The 24708-nt window shown below is 33.5% G+C and overlaps 2 protein-coding genes across 3 annotated transcripts in view; one reads left to right on the top strand and one right to left on the bottom strand.

Moving 5' to 3' along the window:
* Nucleotides 1-17816, top strand: part of LOC106615692 (transforming growth factor beta-1-induced transcript 1 protein) — a 30275-nt gene extending 12459 nt beyond the window's left edge. For both annotated transcript variants that reach the window (XM_036376254.2, XM_036376252.2), the window contains exons 3-5: nt 4557-4775; nt 16235-16468; nt 16534-17816. In XM_036376254.2, coding sequence (XP_036232147.1) covers nt 4557-4775; nt 16235-16468; nt 16534-16611 — 531 coding nt within the window. In that variant the 3' untranslated portion in view covers nt 16612-17816. The remainder of the gene's footprint in view (nt 1-4556; nt 4776-16234; nt 16469-16533) is intronic.
* Nucleotides 1-24708, bottom strand: part of LOC106615690 (uncharacterized) — a 48862-nt gene that overhangs the window by 23646 nt on the left and 508 nt on the right. The window contains exons 2-8 of the mRNA XM_036376248.2: nt 23596-24684; nt 23371-23481; nt 22874-23301; nt 21522-21642; nt 21110-21460; nt 20784-21035; nt 20530-20721 (exon numbers count right to left, since the gene is read on the bottom strand). Of these exons, the coding sequence (XP_036232141.2) occupies nt 20530-20721; nt 20784-21035; nt 21110-21460; nt 21522-21642; nt 22874-23301; nt 23371-23481; nt 23596-24684 (2544 nt within the window). The remainder of the gene's footprint in view (nt 1-20529; nt 20722-20783; nt 21036-21109; nt 21461-21521; nt 21643-22873; nt 23302-23370; nt 23482-23595; nt 24685-24708) is intronic.

Raw genomic sequence — 24708 nt, 5'->3', positions numbered from 1 at the left:
CCTCTACCACCCGTAAGGTCCATTTAAATCCTGTTTAGTCTCAAAAAGAGGAATTACCCGTGGCCTTACGAAAATCAGCTTATTTGCCTGACCTAACCTAACATAGTCTCAAAGTATCCTAAAAATTTTTCGAAATCGAATCGTTGGCTTAAAGTTTTTCGCTCTTAAAAAACTACTACACACTGCACTATAATTAAATTTTATACAAATTTATATATAAAACACATCTTAAGTATAAATAATAAATAAATACGTACAACATTTGAGACAACTTATTGTTATTTTATTGATTTTTTTGTATATGTAAATACATGTGTATGTATGAAGTCATAGAAAATTAACGTTTTCTAGGGTTTATAAAAATAATTAATTAAAACACAGAAATGAATAATGAAGTTCTGTGACTCAAATTTCGTAGAATTATAAGTTGTGCAAGAGTAAGTTCAGATAAACATATACACACTTGTTATAGGTCCCAATAAATATTTAATAAAGATTATATTGTTCAACAGCGATTTCCACTTCCCGTTGGCCGCTCCATTGTTTTGGTGAATTTTATTTTTTATTGCTCGCCTATTTTGGCAATACAAATTTATTAAATATACATCGGTTTATAAGTGTTGATAATTTATCTGTTAATGTGTGACGCATTTTTCGGTGGTATTTTATTCCTACAACAACAATAAACATGTTCCATAGACCAACAATATATTATCTAAAGTTTTGCGCGAATGCATATCTATACAAGTATATGTACATATATACGAATATATTATATATATTCTATAATGTGTTTACCGCTGTGTCCATCATTTGTTTGCTCAGTTATTGATTAAAATTATATTTTTTTGCATTACTGCTGTTTACTGATAACTCACCGCTAATTGAAAGGAATATGACGTCATCATCTCGATGGTGTTTATTATTAACATAAAATTGTTTGCTTTTTGTTAGTTGCAGAAACCCCCTTTTCGGCACACGAGCTTTGTTGTACGTTTCTTATCTTTGTATGGAATGTTTAATTAGTTCACATTAGTTCATTGAGTAGTTTCTTTTAACGATATCGTATGTTGCTATATAAAACAGCCTAAGTACGTTTTAAGAAATGTTGAGCAAGAAGCTTTGAAGGAAATATATCCTCCTGTTATATATTATTAATTGATTGTTTGATTAGTGTATTTTTGAAACGATATTTCGGGGCTTCTGAGCATAATTTACAAATAATCTCAGAATTTAAGCTTCCCTGTATTACTCTGCTGAGAGAAATGTACTTCGTAACCGAAAACAGAATTAACAGAATAAACTAAGCAGGCTTCAAAAAGTTACTTGGTTTGCGGCTATTACGACATACACAACTAGATAAGAAGTCAAGGGGTAAAACGGAAAGACATTCCATTCTTATAGGTTATATTTCGTTAAGAACCCCAGTTTATAGCATAAAAGGATATACAAATATATTTAGCTTGATTTTGATCAATCAGTTTGAATGGCAGCTTTATGCTATATAGTGGTGCGATCAAACCATTTTTGGGCGTAAATTGTAGTGCTAACTGTTATAACAATCTATGCCAAAACAAGTGAAGATACCCTGTTAAATAGAAAAGCTTTCCATAAAAGGACTTGCGATTGACCTATTAGCTTTTTGAGGAGAAAAGAACGTGTACAAAATTTGGGTTCGTAATCTCAAAAACTTGGGGCCTAGTTCGCGTATATACTAACGATAGATAAACAGATATGGCTAAATCGACTCGGCTCGTTCCACATGATCATTTATATTATATCTATACGAGGGTCTCCGACGTCTTTTTCTGGGTGTTAGAAACTTCATAGTAAACTTAATAAACCTTATTCAGGATATATAAAAATGAGAAGTGATCTCATTTAAAATCACGACAAGTATGCTGAACGGATGGGTTTGCCAACTGCTTTATTCTATAGTCAAATGTCTTGAGCTGAAAATTATAATCAGAAATATGTTGTTCACAATTATTAAGTTCTCGAAGTTTTTGAAGTTTCTGTTTTCCCATAATTTTTCGACTTTTTTTAATGAACTTATTGCTTAGATTTGTATGTACATATATATGCATGAATTCAATTAAAAAACTGCTTCGTCAACCAACCAACTCTCTAAATTTTGACAAAAACAAAAGTGCGTAGCCTGGAGAGTAGTGAAGATCATTGTAACAAATACTTTACTTCAAACAACTAGTATAGTATGAGTGATTATGCTTTTATTTCTAACTTTTTGGATACTTGATTTATATAAAGACTTTGTTTACGGTGCGCAGAATCTAACTCGCTTTTAGTTAAGGCAAGCCTTGAGCAATACTGCAAGGTTCTACTCTTCATTCTGAGTTTTTTGCAACAATTGTATTGCAAGATTCGTGCGACTGAAATAATGCAACGCTATAGACAAGGTTTTACAGCTGACATAATTTTTCCTGAGACGGCAGCGTTTTTACTATTATACAATATTTAATTGCCTCTCCCATTGTTTAATTAAATTCAGCTACTGCAATGTAAAATATAACAATATATCATATACAGTTAAGTCTATGGTATGTGTATGTAAATATTATATATAAGAATCCAGTTGGGCGATTATTATTAATTAAAGAACAAAAAGCAGGTACAACTCGGTGACAGGCCTCCAAGTAGGGTAGTATAAAATATTGACAAAACAATAATTTATTTCTTCCTCTCGCCATATGAATGTGCTTAAGTGTATATACTATATTCTATACTGTATAGTATATACTTGTATGTATGTAAATATGCATGTATGTGCGATAAAAGTACATTATTTCATTTACAAATTGTATTTGAAGAAAACCAAAAAAAAACGTAATACCAAGGGGTTTTATCTTTTTGTTTATAACGAAAATGTCTCATATAATTATATTTAAAATTATGTGCGGCCAAAATAGCAACGTACTGATGTCACACTCCAAGTGTTACCAACAAATGTAATAAATTTAATGGCGATTGTTTATGGCCGAAATTCAGACTAAAATTCAAATTTGTATTAAAAAAATAAATGATAATTACTTTACACATAAGTATGGCCTACAACGTGCCGCACATACATAATAACTGTAATTGCCGACCATAATAATATCTGTCTGTTGAAGTGCTCCTTAAATGGTCGACTAATTGACGCATTGACATAATTCGTGCAAAACTTCAATTTTGACTGTTCGACGGGCGAACACAGACATGAACAATGAAAATGGTAAGGAAAAATAAAATTTGTGTGGCACGGAAAACTAACTGCGCATATATATATTTATATTGACGAACATTTTTTAAATGTTAGAATTCCTTTTAGTGCAACCAATATGCAAATCAAGCATGCCGGGTATGCTATGTCGAGTGTAAAAATTGTCAAAATCGAACCATAACTGTTGAAGCCCCCCGGTGCCGAAGATATGGATCGCAGTGCTAATGATTGGCTTTTTACTGAAAATATCGGTCAATGTGTGAGATATATCATTAAAATTCGAAGAGAATATTTTTCTGATAACGCTTGTGTCATAAATAAATAAAATCGGATCAATACTACCCCTAGCCCCCATATACACAACCTAAAGATTTAAAATTTTCGGTTGCCTTTACACTGTATATATCGGTAAATATGTAAGATAAGATATCAAAATTAAGTGAACGTATAATGGGTATTTTATAGTTTAATGCAGAAAATGGGTAAAATTGGTAAACGAATCCGTTCGCCACGCTGATCATTTAAATATACGTAAATTTTATAGGATCTCTGAGTTTCCTTCTGGATGTTACAAACTTCGTGGCAAAATAAATATAAAATTAAAAATTAAAAATTATAGAATCGTGTGAATAAAACCGTTTTATGAGTATGACCCAAAAGTGCGCTTCCTTACTTTTTTCGAGTTTTAATCGTGTTCAGCAAAACAGATATATTTTGGTGCAACATGTTGCATTGGTATAAAAAAAGAAAAAATACTTGTAGTTAAATATACAACAATATTTAGTACTAGTAATATAAACAAAAGTAAACAAATCGAAGCAAATATAAAGAATTTTTGCAATAACTTTTATAAATAGCTGTGATGGAATGCTGTTTTGCACCACACAAGTATATATGTACTTATATTCATATATGTATGTTTGCATATGTATGTACAAATGTACATATCAGCAAAATAATTAATATACATAATTCAATAAATTCATATCGAAAGCCGTGTCATACAATCGGTTGACGTGCTTCTTATACTTAATTCGCTTGGTTGGACGTAGATGGGCCGCTAGCCTATTTATATGGTTCTCTCCATTACCGTTGTGCGCGTAAGGCAATTAAAAAACAAAGTTTATAAAAACAAAGAAAAAACAAGCAATAAATATTACTAAATATTTATTCTTTTCACAGACACACACACGTCCACATATCTGAGTATCAGACAAAATGCATCATTCTTTGTATTCCAGGCTTTTCATTATTATTTAAATTATATTTAATTTTTATTGCTTTTATATTTCAATATTAAATATAAAATAATAAATTTTTTTTTTTCTATTTGCAGTCGGAATCAGTTTGTCACAAATGCAACGAAATCATCACGAAACGCATCATAACCGCGCTTGGCAAGACCTGGCATCCGGAACATTTTGCCTGCAAGGACTGCAACACACCCATCGAGGAGGCCACATTTAATATACAGGATGGTGAGCCAGTGTGCTCCAAATGTTTTCTGAAAAACTACTCAGGCACATGTCACGGCTGTAAGCAACCCATTTTGGAGGTGAGTAGTTAAGACTGAATAACTTTCGATGGGTGGATCACTAGATTCTCATAGATCCGCGAAAATTTTTAAGCTTACCGAAAGTATGTCTATCGAGATATTTTAATCTCAATTGGTCAACAACTTTAAGATTTGCGCTATATTTTAACTTAAATAAATAAAAAAGAAGGTGTATCGGATCGATCACATGAGATATCATTAGAAATATCTCCATAAGATCAGAAAACAAAACTGTATAGGTGACTTAACCCATAAACATAAGCTAATAGGATCGATCACTTGAGAAATTATGAAATATTTCATTAAAGGATCAGAAAAAAAGCATATATATGATTTAGACCATAACGGAGAGAAATCAATAAGGGAATACAGATGCATTTAGATGACTTAGACCACAAAACTGATTGGATCGATCACTTGAGAGATCATGAGAGAGATGACTATTAGATCAGAAATCGGAAGTATATAGGTGACTTAGGTTATAAATTAAATTGATAGGATCGTTACTTGAGAAATCCTGAGAGGGTTTATTAAGGGATCAAAAAACGGAGGTGTATGAGATGACCTACTCAACTCAACTGGAAAAAACACATCCGTATTTCATTTAAATATGTCATTAAATTTTTAAAATAATATATTCCTCTTTAACTCTAATTTTTTTATAAGAAAAAACTCTAAATTTCTGAATCATAATGTGAGTGGGCGCACTTTCACTACACTGGTGCACCACAATTCGATTCCAATTTTCTATTAAGATAAAACATTTTCTAATTGCGCTTGCCACTCGAAGGGGAATCACTGACCTCATTTTTGCTTTAAAAAGCAAATCCTTACTAAACTCATTAGCTTATGAGCAGTTGCTACAATAAATATACTCTGGCTCCATATACAAGTACAATACATCTGTTACTTATACTACATTTTATTTCACTTAAAGCCTAAATCTGCCTTCCACTTATTAAGCTGAGGACCCTAATTACCTCGATGAAGAAGTTGAACTCATAAACATTCTTTGTTCTCGATGTCGAACTAATTCAAGTGAAGAACAAGTAAAAATACTGAGTAACTGAAGAAACTTCACATTAAATTCGGCAAATAAAAACCGAAATGGCTGTTTGTGTGGCTGTGTGTGTGCTTGTGAGATTAAACGCTTAGATCACGCAATTAAGTTTATTGAGTTTGAAGATCTTTTGTTCTGCAGAAACTTGACTCATCGCTTAAAATAAAGAATATTCAAAGAATATTACTTTTTTTCAATTTCGCAAAACGTGTAGACCAATTTTGAATGGAAATTTTTGGAGATTTTTTTGCTCTGCTGCTTTTTGGCTAATTAGTGAATCGGCTTACTCATTATTATTACGTGAAAAATTGTTTTTGGTTATGGAACATATTGTATCATTAATCTTCAAGCAATAAAGTTTACATAAGTACCATAAATATGAGTCTCTAACCCATATTTGTGGGATGCTCTAAAAAAAATTCAATTGAAAAATCTTTTTAAAGTTTTTTTTACCTTCCTTAAGAGGGAGCTGTGGGCGTTTATCGATGCTCCAGTATGTAGTTAAACTGTCGCAGATGATCGCAAAATGAGTTATTTGGTAACTCAGCCTCAAATGATTCACAAAAAAGTTTTAAAATAATGGTTGACGACAAAAAATTTCCAAAAACGTTACATAAAATTTTTTTTTAAAGATTTTATGATTAATTTTGTTAAAAAAATTTATTTTTTTGTTTTATTTTATTTTTTCTTTATTACGAAATTGAAATCATGTTTATTTTGAGTAGAAAACATCATGCTTTCTTCAAACAAAAAAGGCAAACACGCCGCAATTTCAAGTAACACAAACAGTCTACAACCCTCACGGCTGGCAACATGTATGCTCCTACACCTTTTTCTTGTAAAACACTCGAGAAGAAAGTTAAAAAGATATGAGAGATGACTTTGAGAGTCAAAAAGCCAATCTTACTGACAACATGGTACTCAAAGATACTAAATAAACATGCTGCGCATGCGCACAAGTGCCATCATCCGCATAAAGCTATAAAATCACACGTAAACACAAACACACAGTTCATACATACGTATGTATGTATATGGAAATCAGACTAACAAAACACCCAAACAAATAGTTTGTAATAAAAATATATGAAAAATAAATCAAATATTTTACACGCAGATTTCGACTTAAATAGGCAAAAGACAGTGGTGGTCATGGTATAGTAGCACCAGATAATTCTAAATTCGATAAATTTTTTAACATAATATAAGTTCGGACCCATTACTGTAAATTCCTATTTTTAATGATACCTAAAGCCTTCCTGAGTTTCTGCTCAAGTCATCCGAATGCTCATACCAAATAAAAAAATCCTATAAACCTGAATTATAATTAAAATTTACTGTTCCCACGACAGTCGGGTCTACGTAAACGAAACAGAGCGGGACTTTTAATCGATTAAGGACTCGGCTCAACTCGGCAGCAGTCCTCCATACTACTTCAGGGATGTTTTCTGCCGCTACAACAGCAATAACCCGATTTCTAGTTAAAACTTAAGAAGTAACAAAGTCCTTTATCCGATATTACCCTCAGTAATAACGACAATTTTTCGAGAGTTTTCCGTCTAATTTGGGATCATATTTAAATCCGAAGGCATCCTTAAGCAAGTAAGCACATTTGCCAAAGAATGGCAAGATCCAGCGGGAACCGAAGATATGATACTAGCCTAGAGCTCACTAACCGTGCGTTCAAGACTGGTTAAGGAATTCCTAACCTCGTTATCAATGGCATTGAGTCGCTTTGTGATAAGAGTAGTATGGATGTTATGTCACCGCGGTATCGCTGATAATCGCAAAGCTGGCAACAAAAGGCACACCAGCCCCGTTATCAGTAGAATGTGCACAGGTCGGTGCTAGGGTCTCCTCGAGTGTTGTATTACTGAATAGCTGGGTGGGAGCTTGACCATCGCTGGGCTCCATCGGTTCTTGCATTGTCGCAAAGTCCTTTGGGCCCAAGGCCGATCGCAAGAAGTCCAATGAACCTTTTACCCTCAGTAAGGCTAGCTTCTCCTCAGTTGTGGGTGTTCTAATGGGTCATTGCCCTATCGGCGTTGAGGTCTCACACTCTTATATATCCCACTGAGCTAGTAGGAATAAAATTTAAATGCCTAAGAAAATTTGTATTTGCTGAAGGCGCTTTGCCGACTTCTAAGTTTGAATACAGTAATTGTATTTTTATAGCTTCACAAAGGACTCCAAGAGAGATCCTCCATCTTGAGGATCAGCCATTGAAAACAAAAGGTTTATCAATCTTGCTGCTTCGAAAACCTAACGAAACAGAAAAGAGTAGCTATATTCAATCCCACACTTTGCTCCTCACAAATGTATTTACAAGTTATTAGGCCTATTTTTATTATATTTTAATTTGATTATGTAACCTGTCCACTTATGTCAGTTGTGTGTTCGTTTCGCCACTTTAAATTTGAAGAATCGATTCAAAACACAAGGGTTTTCGTTCAAAACTTTTCTTACACTCATATATTTAAATCAACTCTAATTATTCTAAATTTTATATCGGTAGAATATTGATTAGGATATTGATGTGTGTGTAAAAAACTATTGTTGGCATTTCTAACAGTAGAAAGTTTTTTTCATCAAAATACAAAATTTTGAAGTGTCCCCAATAATTTGACCACCACTGTTCAAACAGCATAAAAACTCAAAATATAATAAAAAATTGAGATAGAAAGATAAGTGTGTGCAAGATGCAAGTAAAGACAAAATATGAAAATAAATTCGTGTGTAAATAAAAACACAAGCCAGTCTGTCTGACGCAACGCAACAAAACAAGAAATAAAATAAACAAATGAATACAATCAATAAAAAATAAGAGTCAGCGGAACTTAATTATGAAGTTATGCGATTAATAAGATTGAAGTGAATCGAAGTGAAATGACAGCAATGAAGAGATTCAAATTCGAGTCCAAAGCACAGCTTAAATGACAATAAATTGAAACTGAAAGTTATTGCAACAACGAAGTGTTTGAGGGGCTTTTCAAAAAGGCAAATAAGATAAGACATGAGTGTCAAAGCAGAAGGCCATGTAAATAAAAATAGAAATCATATAACATAAATAAAATCAGGAAAATATTTATGCGAGGTGTTGAACATTTTTCGAATGGTATACATTTTTTTTTTATAAAAATGAGAAATATATATTTTTAGAAATTAAATAAAAATAAAAATATATATTTATATACACATATACTTATGTATATTACTTGTATTATAAATATATAATACATTATAAATATATATTAAAAATGTTCACTTCATTGAAATTTACTAAGCGTGTGGGTTGAGCGAAATTCCCAATTAGTGATGCCGATGGTATTCGAGTGTAACTCTCATATACGGTAAATGAAATCAAGCATAAGTCATTATAGTTGATTTAGTTGCAAATGGCTATGAGAATAATGTGCTTATTAAAATTTATTTTTACGAGCAGCAACTTACCAAACTAGTATTTGCAAATTTGTGTAATTTTAGTCTATTTATGTTTGTAAGTAGGCAATGAGTGGGTAGTGTCAATGCTGACCTTAATTAAAGCATAAACTATGCATGAACTATATATTTCTTTGTTTGCTGAGTTATCTATATTAATTTTAATTTTAAGATGAGTTTAAGGAAGGAGAGATTTGGAAATTCAAGTTTTTGTATATTTTATTAAAAAAAAAAAAAAAAATAACCGAAGGTTAGAAAAAACTTCACATATACAAAATATTCCTTACAAAACCTTGATTTTTATCGGCCATGTCAAATTTGGTGAAGATAAATCAAATGAAAAAGCTTTCCATACTAGCAGTTGATTTTCAATATCTTAAAAACTGAGAGACTAGTTCGAGAACACAAATATCCCTGAGAACTATGTGTAAATTGATTAAATTAAAATTAATTAGATTAAAATTGTAAAAAGGGGTAAAAAGAGCCCTCCGCCAACTGTAGATGAAATTTCATATCACAAACTATTTTACAGTCAAATTTCACATCTATGACGTCACCTTAGCATTGTACAATTATGCCATCAGTCTATTTGAATATATGGTTTCACACTTCGTACATACATATACTGTTCCTAGAATTGCAAGAAATAGGAAATATTTGTCTATATCTTCTTCTAGTGCATTTATTTAGTATAAAATGCTTTCTGTTCTTTCGCTTGGTTTTATTTGTTGATCTGTATGTTACATATCTTAATAATGTTCGCTACATTTAATGCAATGGGTGCTTCCCTATCACCTAGTTAATAAAAAAGGTGTATCAAATGTATTAATATATGAGGCATATTATTTTACTTATTATATTTTCCTTTACCCCGTGTATTGATGAATTTCCTGACTTTCTTCCATTCCGCTGACTTTTCAAAAAAACACGAGACAGTTCAATAAAATTATATGAATTGATATAATGTAGTAGGGTAGTGCCAAAAATATTATGTGTCGTGGGTCTAAAAAAAAGCTTATAAAAATAAATAACTGGTACTGTCTTCACAGGAATTTAAAAAAGCAATCCAAGAACAGGAAGTGGAAGAGCTTCGCAAAACTTTGCGCTCTATGCTTCTTCTTGTTCAAATAAAATATAATAGCTTGTTTAGAAAATAGTAAAAAGGAAGAATACAAGAAATTTAATCCAAAAATTTCGGAAAAAAGTCAAATGAAGTAATATTTTATTGAAACATTTTTCTCCGAAATTACTACTAAAACGTAATGTTGTCTTTCATTAACTCATATATAAAGTATATAGTTCTAAAGGAGCAAATAATATTTAATAATATATTTCTAGCTCAAAACTACAAGTATACCCAAACTAACTCTCTTACATATTTTTATACTCTGAACAGCGTATATTAAGTTTGCCACGAAGTTTGTAACACCCAGAAGGAAGCGTCGGACACCCTATAAAATATATACATACATAAATGATCAGCAAGATGAGCTGAGTTGATTTAGCCATGTCTGTCTCTCTGTATACATATAAACTTGCCCCTTAGTTTTTAAGCTATCGATCTGAAATTTTGCACCTGTCCTTTTCTCACGAAGAAGCTGCTCATTTGTTGGAACGGCCAATATCGGCTGCCATACAAACTGAACAATCGGAATAAAGAACTTATATGGGAAACTTTTTTATTTGATATAATATCTTCATAAAATTTGGCACGAGTTATTATTTAAGGCAACAATATATTATCCCAAGAAATTGTTCAGATCAGATAACTATATCATATAGCTGCCATAAAAATTGAACGATCGGAGTAAAGTTTTTGTAAGGAGCCTTTGTATTTGTGAAGGGTATTATAGCTTCAGTGCAACCGAAGTTAACGTTTTTTCTTGTTTGATTTGTATTGAGTATACTCAATATGACTGAGAAACGTGCCACTCTGTGACCAGTGTGAATAGTGTCACGTTTTGATAGAAAACAACAAAACAAACTAATTTGATATTATAATTTTTTTCTTTTACTAGTTTTCTAACACTATCAAAAAGTAATTAGATTAGATATTTATTCTCTATATCTTATAAAGTTTTGTTTATTTGTGCGTATATATGTATTCACGTTTTTAGCGTCAATCAAATAGCTATTATAAAGCTCAAATGACTTAAATTGCTGACTTTTGACTTCTGTAAAAAATATTTGCACTTTAAAGCTTCTACAATAAAGCTTTAAATAATATATGGTATATAATATAAAAGCAGTGACTCAAGCCAACAGCGCAATTACTATGGTATGTACTAAAAAACTGAATAATATATTTACCTAACAATTAGAATTTATTACTGAGGCATAGCCAAACAGCAGTTGATAGCGCAGAAAATAAAAATTTAATGCATTTATATACAAAACGATGTATGTAGTATATACAATAATGAAAATATGAATATTGTTAGCTGCTAAGTACAACACGATTTTGATTTTAGAAATAAACACTATAAGGGTTAACAGTGCAGCCTCAAAACATGCGTTGTACTCCCGTTATCTGGAATTTTATTTGAAATATAGTGAACTCTGGAAAAATAGCGAAAAATTTGCAACTTAAATTTTTCCGACTGAATCTTAACTCGATTTTGCAGGTTTTGACTTGTAAAGGCAAATATATTCCGGAAATATATATAAAGCTGTTTCATAACAGGGAGTGAAGTAACTGATACGTTAAACACTACCAACTAAGAATTTTGAATGTCTGAATTTTTATTGGATAAACAAATTGAATTGATCTCTTTAAGCTTGTGTAATTTGTGGTTATAGACGATTGTCAATTAGTCCTTCTTTCGAACGAAGCCATGACTAAAGATATTAAAGAAAAATCTTGCAAAAGCGAACAAACCCAATTAATTTTCTGACTCTTTCTGTTGATCAGCGTAGCTTAAAATTTTTAGAACTCCCTAATAGTTTGATAATATCACAATATATTTCATAGCTAGGAACAGAAGGCAGTCAGATAGAGAACTTATGGCACCTTCATATCTATTCAGTGTTCTAAGCTAGATTAAGATCTTTAATAAATATGAAATCCCTCGCAAGAATTAATACTGTTATCTCTAATATGTCAATTTGTTTAACTCCTTCGAGTAAATATTATTTTAAAGAAGATTAAAGAAACTAATTTGCCAAATCACGTCTTTAAAAAATATGTTCAAAATACCTAAATCAGTGAAATTTTAAAATTCAACGGATTTTAGTTTAATTCATTGTTTCGCGATATAGCAAAAGTTGTCTTCGTTAACAAGTAATGATCGGTATGCTATTAACAATGTTCAAACTCGAGAAAAATGAAGTGACATCAATCTGGAGAATAATAAGTGAAAACTGTATATATGTATATTTTGTAGTTCTTTATAAGAAGAGCATGGTATGGCCCAAAATAATAAAATCTTCGGGATAATAACTCAAATTTACAGGAACTTTGAAATAATTTTGGAAATGGTCCAAGATCTTTTAGGTGATGAATGTAGATAAGTTCCATTGTTTGAATACTACATTTGATAATGGTATCCCGACTAAGAACAATTTTTTTTTTAGTGACAATATACGATATAGCGAATATACCACATATATATACTGAGAGTTCAAAGTTGCACAGTTCTCTCTTAACATGCACAGCCAAGCCATAACCAACGATACTGTGTCAGTTTAGACTAGATAAGATTGTTGGAAATGCCTTTAATTTCCTTAAACTTCCGAAATGTTTTCATATTTTTCGAAAATTCAACAAATACGTGCCTGTGTTTAGAATATATTTTTCCATTGTGAACAATTTTCAAGGTCCCCGATAAATTTGTAAGTGTAATTTTCTCTTCTAGGCAGAAATAACGAATGTTTATTATTCCATGAAGAGCTAACTGTATAAATGAATGTAGAAGCAAGTGAGTTAAATATTTATCGAGCCTTTTGGGCTGGCAGTACCTAGAATATGGGTTTAAAACCTAACCTCACAAATTTCTATAATTATATTAAATAATTTTTCTAATAAAGTTCGGCTCTGCTTACACAATGTGGAACCTTGAAATATAATATTGAGGGTAAAACTTTTCCAAAAATTGTATAGACTTCTCTGGCCATTATTATTGATTTATTGTATATGAACTTTGGATGTTCTAATAATTATTACGTGTTTCATGTGGTCAAGCTTTTTTTTTGCAAACTTGCGAAACAAGAAAATATAACTTTTTAATATAACATATATTTTACACAGTTACTATATGTAGGTCTATGGGTAATAGCGTTATTCTTACTGGGTATGCACCTGAATATTCACAGAACAAATCAGTTGGTATATATGTTGGTACATACATACCGATGTATGTATATAACTAGGTATGTACATATAGAATTTGCAAATCAGTTGACGACTCATGTGAAATGACGTGGTTGCGGTTCGCAGACCGCATCATGCCTCATCGAGGCGTTTCTTCCCGCCAGTTCAACAAATATCGTATTTGCTACCTATACCGTAATAATCTCAGAGCACAGGCAAACCGATCAGAGTCAGCATCTTCCATAACAAATACGAATGCTTTATGCCAAATGTTGGTGTTATTTTTGTTGTTGTTGTTATTTGTCATCAGCTTCAATGTCGCTTGGTATTCGTTGCTGGGTGCGCGTAATCATGCAAATATTTGAAATAGAATAGCAAAGAATAAATATGAACTTGAAAATAAGAAGTAAATGAAAATTGTCATTTATAGCCGAGTCTGCAAACAATAAAGTCACACACATTCATTTACGTGCCTATATAATAATATATTACATATATATTACGCTTATATATGTATATACCATAAATGTATATTAAAATGACCACATGGCGGCCAGCACGCGCGCTTGCGCCGTAGGCTTATAGTAGTCCGCGGCAGTGTAGGTGGATGATTCGGTTATTTCAATTTGTGTGGGAGTTTTTTTTATTTATTTTTTAGGACAGATTGAATTCGTCAGCACTTGGCTAAATGAAGTTCTCATATATTCATTGAACATAAAAACAAACATATTGTACATGCTTGGTGCTAAAATCGAGGCTGAGTAAGCGCGTTACACGTCAGCGCGGCGTTGATTGATAACTGGAAATAGGTCTGTATGCAAATATGTCTGCAGGCGCAGCGTATTCATACATACACATGTTATGTATATATCATGTATCCGCTGAGCTCGCTTATCACGCTAACATTTTGATACTATCTGGAAGTTTAGATATTAATAAATTAAGCACAGCTGAGTAGCTTGGTAAAACCATCGAAATCCTTAGAAAGCGCTAATATCGATTTCACGTTTAAATTGTGATACGAAAATTATATAGACAAGCCATAAAATCTGAACAAAATAAATACAAATCTTTAACACCGTCTTCAAAATAAGCTAATATTTGAGCCAATGCAAGCATACTAATGCTTAATCCAATTTTTCATCAGCGAATTTTAGTTTTTCGGTTTCGGCTCGTTTTTGGAACGGCATTCGCTAGATTGCTGGACAGTTATGTATATGACCATAAATCCACGTCTCGTCACCAGTAAAAATGCGTTTGATGAATGTAGGGTCCTCAGCTACATTGCTCATTTATACGACCTCTACTCGACGTCGTTTTTGCAAAATATTCAGTTCTTGTGGTATGAAACATGCTTCATGCCAAAAATATTAACCAAAATGGTTGAGTCGATCCATAAGAGATGTTGAGATCCTCTCTTATCTCGCTGATGCAAATAAGACGATTTCCAAGTACTGTTTCTTTAATATTTTGATGTTATCTTCACTCACATAGAGGTGGATGGACAACTCACATGGGGCAAATTTTCGATGTCTTCACTACCTTTACACACTAAATACACAGTAATAGTCATATGAAGATCAAACTTCTTTCGAAAATAAAATAGGTTGTAATAATCTACCAAACACTTTTTTATTGATTCGGTGTAAGAACGGATTTTATATGACACAGTCGGGTTCAAATTTAATAAGAATGGTAATTTTGTTGAGGATAGTTTCTTTTTGAAATTTCCTGATTCAAACGGCAACGTATTTGGAATACATAAATGTGTATGCATTTTGATCCCGACATTTTTGGTTTCAAAAGTCTAAAGTCAAAAGTTTCAAGAGTCGAACAACTCCGATTCCGAACTATGGATAACACAAGGCCTTTCAAGCTGACATCAAGAATACTATGCTTCTGAACCAGGTAATTGTTAGTTGTCCAAATAACTATTTTTTTTGCCACTTTTCGGATATTTAGGGTTCTCTTAAATAGCAATAAGAACTGTGGTGAAAATTAAGCGAACCATATTACCTAATTAGATACTTCTGTCATTAGGCATACTTATGGTCAACACTGTTTGCAGAGTTGCTTTTTTCGCCGTAAAACAGAACAAGAAAAACCGTTAACTTAAATGCACCAAAGCTATTCACAAATAAAAAATATTCCACACCATTCAACCAAAAATAAGTTGGATCATTTTTTAAAGTCTGTAAATATGAAGCCGAAACTGGTATAATCCATATGTAATTGATCTTAATAAATCAAAGACGAAGAATTTATGAAGAAAATAACCGCCGGAAAAAAAGAGATATGTTAGTTAAAAAGAGATTTTTGAGAGAGAGAGAGAGAGAGACAGTGCACAGAAACTTATCAATTTATCGACGTTGAAAGTTTTGAAGTTAAGTCATACATTTTAATACGACTTTGACCGAATACCGAATTTTTAGGAGATTTTAACTTGACCAGAACTTTTATATGGCACGGGAAGAACCTAGATTTTTTGACCATTTGAGCGGAAATACGCACCATGTAGGCACCATGTTTATTTTTTGGCGAAAGGTTTTTGGTAAATGGACTTGATATTTTTTCTGAGCCTTTTTCAGTACCGAATTTTAGTTTTTATAAAGTATCCTCTATATCTTTTATTTCTGTTTGTTTTCCTTGCAGCGCACAATCAAGGCACTCGGCCAAACTTGGCACGAAGATTGCTTCGTGTGTGGCGGACCATGTCAGAAGCCGTTGGTGGGTACCTCATTCTATGAGCGCGATGGACGCGCCTACTGTAAAACAGACTTTGAGGAATTATTTGCCGCACGATGTGCCGGTTGCGCCAAGCCCATAACAGAAAACGCGATTGTGGCATTAAACTCCAAATGGCACAGGGACTGCTTCAAATGCAAGGTGAGTGGCTACGAGAATATATGTATGTAACAGTAAAGTATTTATAAAATTGTTTTTGACGACAGAAATGCGCCAACCCCATCACGGCGAGCATATTCGCAGTCGAGGAGAACAAACCGGTGTGCACGGAGTGCTCAGCCTAGGAGTCAGCCGCGTAGAAGACAATTGAAGTAATAAATAATGTGAATGCTAAGGACAATGGATAAAAAAGACAGTTAGAAAGCAAGGAGGAGAGATACACTGAGAGAGAAAGAGCGCGTCAGAGAGCGCAAGCGTTTAATTACCTGAAAAAATCTAGTTTTAAAAGGCAACTCAAATAACAAAAGGGATAAAAGTGAAATAATACACAATGCAAGCAACGAAAGCGAAGAAGAATATTATATGCAAAAATAGAATTGATTTTTTTCTAATTGCTGCGCTACTAACCAGGAATTAAGTAGAATCTACGCATAAGGACACATTTGAAATTCTTCAGATAATCAAAACTATAAATATGTATGTATGTACTACATCACACCCACACGTACCAGGAAACTCCACATGCACTCCACAACATAATCCACACCTCACCGATCGCTGTACACAATCTCACACACACTCAAACATGTCGAGAAATGTTCAACTGACGGACGGACAAAGTGATTGCTGTGCGTCGTTTTCTTCGGGCTAGTCTTCCACGGAGACTGCCTCACCAAAAGCTTTCTGGCATTAATAATTATGCATATGCAATCCAATCTTAAAACCGGCAATTATTTGTTGTTGCTTTTTCTCACAATAACTGCAGGCAAATTTATTCCATAAGCTTCTATTTGCGTTTGATTCGTTTAAAGAATTTCTTTTCTTCTACTTTTCTTCGTTCTTTTTTTTTTGGAGAAAGAAAAAAATTATACTTAATTGTTTTTTATATTCCTACGACTTTTTTTTTACTAAAAATCATGTAAATTGCATTGGTTCGTGTATTCCTAAGTGACAAATTTATCTTTTTGCATTTTTGCGATTTTTATATTCTTCGGAACAAATTCTACTAATCGGAACAAAAAAAATTTATTGAAATTTAAATTCGAAAGTTCTACTTTTTGGTAGTCTTAATTATCTATATAAAATACGATCACTTAAATACTCGTCTCTCAAAATTAGTATTTTGAAATTTGCCTCAAAACCAATTTTACGGTTGAAATAACTGTTATGCAGCAACCTTGAGGTGATTTATGAGAATATTGAATCACACTCGAATTCAAAAAACAAAAACAAAACGCTAACGCAACATTCCAGCCATTTTGCAAATATTCAAAAACAAGCTAAGCTTTATAATTGAACTTGCAACAAAAACGTAATTCATTTTCAAAAATGCTTAAGCTAGTTTTCGAAAACAATTTTTACAAGTTTACATAATATTCGCTTAAGAGCAGGAATTTTTAAACTTATAGAAAGATATGTGGCTAAATACTTTTGAAAATTATTTGCGTTTTTTAAATTAAAATGGTTTGTCAAATGTAAATAATTACAAATATATAAACAAATATCGCATGAACAATTTTACGTAATATTTCCAAATTAAGTTAATTGAAACTTTTAATATTTACATATACATACATAAATTATGCTTGAAAATGTAATTCAATATGTATGACCATGTAAAGAATCTAAAATAATAATAAATAAAAACCCAACAACAAAACAAACAGCAGACTTTTTGAACGTGGGAATTTTAATTTTTTCCTTATTTTTAAAAATATTTTTGAAATATTTTAAAAATTTGGCTTTAGAGTTAGCTGAATACCTGAAATCTCGCTTATATGACATCGATATTGTAATAACTAGTTTATCTCATCACTTTTAAGGAATTGAAGTTTGTCAACAGTTTTCAACCCTCCACAAAGCTTATTTTCAGAGAAACTCTAACTTGAAGTTGAACACTTACGTCAATGTTATAATGTAGGGTTTATTAGCTCAAAATTTTGAATACTTAAAATTTTTAAGCGGGTGGCAACCCTCCGAAAAATTTATTTATATAGAAACACTAAATGAAAGGTTAAAATTCAGTTATTAATATTGTGCAGTTCGTTTGCCTCACAAAATACTTAACATTTTAAGCCGGTGGCAACCCTCCGCAAAAATTATTTGTACAAAAACATTTTTTAAACTTTAATGTATTTATAATAATTGGAGGTTTCTTTATATAAAATTTTTTTCTACTTATTATTTCTAAGTAGGTGGCAACTCTTCTCCAAAATAAATCCATCGCAAATACAACTTAAAGATGTTTACTTTGATATCCACATTACAAGTATAACGCTTCTACATCTGATACATTTTTTTGAATAAAAATTCCGAGGCGATGGCAGCCCTTTTATAAAATAAATCCGTCCCAGAAATGTTCTAAATCTTTTCGTTTCAAACCCAAATTGTGGTGTTTTTTTCTTATTAAATTTTGTGATTAAGAACTCCAAGCATATGACAATTCCTTTCTAAACTAACCCTGACAGCTACATATATTTTTCAAAGGTATCTTGGGCAGATAAAATCCGAGTCAGTTTCAGTAACATAGATCCGGAATTGTAGCAATTGCATGTTAATCCCTCAAAATATATTGTGCAGAAGTATGGAAGATCTTGGTTGAAAACCTTCGGTAAGATTGTGGACTGATGGATAAAAGTTTTCTCCAACAGCATGAAACGATACAGGGGACCCAAATTCAGAGGGATGGTGCCAAGAGCAGGAGGCTTCCTCTGTATTTATTAGCCAATTAAAGAATAATTTGTAGTGAACCGGCATTAATTTTTGAAATGGAGAATGCCAAAGATGCTTAAGCGGGTAATCAAAAAGTCGAAGAAGCTCTTTTAATGACATATTATTTTTTACAAATAAAGTCGAAAAAAGATTGTTGAAAGCAAATTAAATACAAATTTTGTAACTAATTTAAAATTTTTTATGAGAACATATTGACAAATCAAAATGAAAAGTGAGGTTAGGTTTGAAAATAATAAAGTATATATTAATTAACAAGGAAAAAACGTTCGATTTGGTTGCACCGAGATTATAATACCCATCACAAATACAAAAGATTCCATACAAGAAAAATCGAACAAAATCGTTAAGATAATATGGCAGCTGTATGCTATAGTGGACCAATATATAGAAAGACGCGTGCGAAATATCAGAATAAAAACATTTTCAAAAAAGTTGTTCAGCGTTTGTGCGTGCAAAATATGAAGAATATGCATTTGTGGATTATGTAATAATAAATATATTTAATTTTTGTATATGTTGGCAACACTTTTTTATAAGAGCCTAGGTATATTTTTAACATTGTTAGTGCAAGTCAAAACAGAAGCTCATCTAACGCATACAATTTTGATTTAATTATTACATATGAAATTATATAAACTTTAACACAACTGATTTCCTAAACATATTTCACCATCAAATAACTTTTCGGCGAAAATTTATTTTTGAATACGAATGAAAAAACACAACATACAATTTCGTAACGAGAACATATTTAGGTCATAGAAAACTCTAAAATGTTTTGAGAGACAATAAATTTATTAATAATCTCATTAGCATTGCAAGAAGTTTAATTTATAACGAATTTATCGGCCGATTTCAAATTAATTCGATGATTTAATTCATTGTTATATTTTCAACGATTTATACGTCAACGATATCACTTCCACGTTCGTTTTTTGCTGAATAATGCTTTCTTGCTGTGTAATTTTCACAAATAATATTTTGAATTACATAACACTGGATTTTATATACTACACTACGAATTTCGAATATTTTTTTGCGGTCGTTGCAATTCGTTTGTATGTATTTTGCTTATTGTTCTGTTGCGACATCTGATTCACACAACTGAAATGAGTATTTGACGGTTGTCGACGTTGGCGTTGACTTTGGCATTAAGTATTCGAGTCTTATATTCTAGAATACGAGTATATATGTATAATACGGCTAAAGGGTTAAAGTTGTAGGTACTTTGCAACACTTTGCAGCCACATAGCGGTGGTAAAAAAAGTAAACCGAAATATATTAACGATAAATAGTGTTTGTGTACTCACCTTCTTCTCGATCACCGAGCCGAGCGTTTGCATAATGGGTTGCAGTACTTGACGCATTTGCTCCTTAGTCACAGTTTGTAGTGCCTCAATGAGTGCCTTATTAAGTGTAGGTAATTCCTCGGAATTCATGCTCGGTTCGGCTGGTGGCGCAATCATATCCACAGTGATATTCTGTGCACTTTGAAAGAGACCCTGTGTGTAAAAATATTTATTACTATAAGATATTTATTCAGTAGTTGGCAGCGCAAACTTACCGAACTCCTTGCCAAATCGTTGATATGTGTGGATATTTGATCCCCATCCGGTTTAGTGATCACCATTTGGGATGTTTGCGGTACGGTCGCATTTTCGCTTTTCGATTTCGTTTTCGTTGTTGTTGTGCTCGGTTTCAGCACGCGTCGCAACTTCGGTTTACGTCGGTGATTGTAGTGATTCTTCGGCACCAGCTTCGGTTCGTACATATTCAGATCGTTCATGAACATTTTCAAGCTATAATTGGAGGCTGTCTGGAAGTGTAGTTATTTTAGAAATAGAATAATATATTAATTGAAATCTGTTGTAGAAAAGCATGTTAAAACACCTTGTCGAAACTTGCTTTACGATAATTATCGCGTGCCGTTAGAAAACGCTCCTCGTGCATATCTTCCAAGAAGCCCAGAAACTTGGCGCAACGTTCTTGCAGACACTCAATAATTGCATCGTTACGATCGAAAATTTGCTTCTCCAAACAAATGCTCACAGTTGTGCTGGCCAATTCGATGAGCGTGTTCAGCTTTTGTGGCACCTGATCGAGCAGAAAGTAACGGAGTTGTTTGTAGTATGTCTGCAGTGATTGGTGAATGAGCGTAAATATGTTGTGCACACGCTGTGTAGCTTCATTGGAGGCGGCGCTGCAGAGTTGTTCCACCGAAACGACACGCAGATCTTCGATCTATCAAAAGATTGTTAAAACACATGTTGAAAATAACTTAAATAATAAATATTTGCTTTACCATGCCCTTTAAGGGATATAGAAAATTACGCGAAAATCTCACAGAGAATTCGAATGCGTTCTTCTGACGTCTGGTTTTCTCATAGTGACTATCCGGCACATAGAGCTCTAGTAAGCTTATGCTGGTAAAATAAAAGGGAATGACTATTACTAATATAAATATATAAATGTTAGGTTAGATGGATTTGGCAGATGAAAAGAAAAGGAAGAATATGTCAATGTTTTGTAGAAGTATGAAAGAAGTTGCTAATGTTAGACTTTAGTAGTTCCATAAATTTTCAATGCTGGAACCATCGCCTCAGTCAAATTTTTACAACTTTTGCCACTATGTCGCCCTAATGTCACCCATAACGCGCCGAATATTGCATTCTAACTTCTCAGGCGTAACTAATACATCAAATCACATGATATATTTATGTAGGTGTTCAATTGACATTGGTCCTGCCGAAATTATTTAATATTGTGGAATCAGAAAGTTGCAAATCATGGGACTGTAGTGCACGCTATTAACGGCAAACCTAACTTAAGCTTCAGTTTTAAAAAAAGACCCTTTACAGTTCTTATTTTGCCTTCGAACGGATAAGTTTTAAGATAAATCTTTTCATAGAAGAAAGAAATTTCTCATCGATGCCTCATTCTCATAAAAGTCGTTAACAGGGATCGAACTCAGATTCCACGGTGTTTTAGTTGGCAACTCCAATCTTTGCACAATGATGGGGAGCTTTAAGGAGAATATCAATTATTTCTACAGCATCTTTTACATCTTCTTCTAGATATCATATTAAATGGGAAACCCTTTCAGGAGAAACCTATCAACCGGTGAATGAGGTAAATGTTAATGCTTCAAGATTTCAAGAAATTAAATTCAAACGCTGTCATCAATACCAATCGTAGCTAAACTGATATGCCTCCATACTATATATTCGGACAAAATGCTCTAGCCTAGCTTAGTTCTGAATCGCTTGTGGAATGTTCTAGTAATGTATAAATCCTCCCCCTAAATTTTTAGACCATCTCGAAGGAGGGTTCATAGGTGCTTCACGTAAGATTTTCTACAATTTCGAAGTTGGTAGTTTAGACAGTTTAGTTCTGCTCTTACGACTTCGTGATCCCTTTGACAGTTCTAATGACATGGGCTATATAACGATAGTAAACTATGACGTTCAATCTCTCCTTGAATTTCACGACCATCCCAAAAGCGCTGATGGGATATTGTCACCAAGATATCTATATAAAAGTATCTGCAGTTCACAGCCCTCTTTATGAGGCATTCCCCATTTCTAAAGAAGCTTGTATAAGCTGGGAGAACTACCGAATACCTTATCTAAGCTTACAATTGTAATTTAGACTTACCGCAATTTATCCAGCGTTTCGATAATACGTTCCTGTGTGCTGGTCATTTTTGCAAAAATTGCCATCTTCTCCATTTTTAAATCTTCAATAGATTTAGTCAAAATGATGTTTTTCATGGAACGCAACTCGTTGGAACTGATTTGATTCATTTGTGGATTACGCTCCTTATGTGGTCTCGGTGTGGTTGTTGACGATCTCTTGCCACCTGAACGTGGCGTGCCTAATGAAGATTTCTCAGCCGGGGAAGAGGTATCTGGACCACGAGCAGTCGACTTTTTACGTGGATTTGGTTTGACTTCTTCAGCTGGTTTCTTCTTCATTTTTGCGCACTTCTTCTTGGGATCTTTACTGCTTGCAATAGACGGGTCTTTCTCTAAAGTTGGCGAGGGAGATTTTGTGTTGCGATTTTTCATGACCAATTTAAATTGCTGGAGGTGAACGAAAATAAAATATTACTTGACTTTTAGAAAATTATATGATTTTAAAATGTCACTCACATTTTGCTTTAAGGCCACTTTCTTATCTTCTTCGCGATCGTCGGTCAGATCAGAGTATCTCATTGGTGAGACATTTTTCAAGAAACTTAAGTTCATATTTGGAATTTCCGACTATAAAAAACGAAAATACAAATAAACAAATACGAGCACAATTAAATAATAAAAAAAGCGACATAATTTCTATTTTTTGTTTTTGTTCGTGTTCTTTTTGATTTATGTACATACTTCGAGCTCGACAAACTCTGCCAGGCCACCGCTGCCATTCGAATTGTTTGTCAACTCTTCGGTTTTGGGACGCGCACCACAATATTTTGTGTATTGTGCACGCTCTAGCATCTCGTACTCCAGATCACTATCCTCTATTTCATAAGTCGAGGGATTGTCGTCGTAACTGTTGAGCGCATAGGTCAGCGCCATGTTCGGCAGACTCGGCGGTGGTGACATATTCTTCAACATCATTTCCGGTGTACTAATCTGTATGGGCAATTGCAGCTCATGCGAATGCATTGTGTAGGTGACATTCGTTGGCAAACGTTCGGATTTTTCCGAGAACTCAACGAATTTGATTTCAGCTGATTGTGCTTTCTCCATGGCCGGCTTGGCGCAGATTTCCACCCATTTCGCCTGTGGCTGACGAAATTCTTCGACCACCGTCGGCATTACAGTTTTCGACGCCAACAGCTCATCCTCCTCTGGCACATCGGGTAATTTACACAAACCGCTATGCAGTTCACGTCGCATATGTGGTAGGTGCATGGTATGCGTTTCGTAGAGTGGTTCGTGCGGCAAGTCGAAGGGATTGCAGAGTATTTGCTCCTCCGAAGTGGGTTCTGAACCATAAAAATCACCATCGCCAACGCAGTTATCATCGCTATATTCATACGGATTACAGAGTTGCCTAGGCGACTGTCGCGACTCGACTGTCCCACTGCCACTGGGAAATTCATGTGCCGAGGTGCGTAGTATACTTTTCAATGTCATTGGTGGTTGCATGGACTTCGTGGTGTCCTTCGCTTTTGCATAGGTGTCGGTTGAGTTTTGTCTACGCAAGTCGCCGTAGCTCTTCACTTTGCCGATCAGCTGATTGATTTCCGTGTCACTCAAGTTGCGCACACGTCCGCCCGCCTCACCACGTGATACATGGGTCTCGACATCCGCATCGCGTCGATAGGGTGTGGTCATATCATTGGCGCATGGCATCTTCTTTGCTTTACACAGCCGATTCAGTATTTCCTTTTTGCGATTACGTTCATGGTCCGGATCGGTCTGCTGTACCTTTTGTATCAGACGTTCCAAATGCTCGGGGCGTGTGTACTGCGGGCAAGGGTTAATTAAAAA

Source organism: Bactrocera oleae, chromosome 5, assembly GCF_042242935.1.
Source record: "Bactrocera oleae isolate idBacOlea1 chromosome 5, idBacOlea1, whole genome shotgun sequence".
NCBI lineage: Eukaryota > Metazoa > Arthropoda > Insecta > Diptera > Tephritidae > Bactrocera > Bactrocera oleae.
This window is presented reverse-complemented; position numbering and strand designations above follow the sequence as displayed.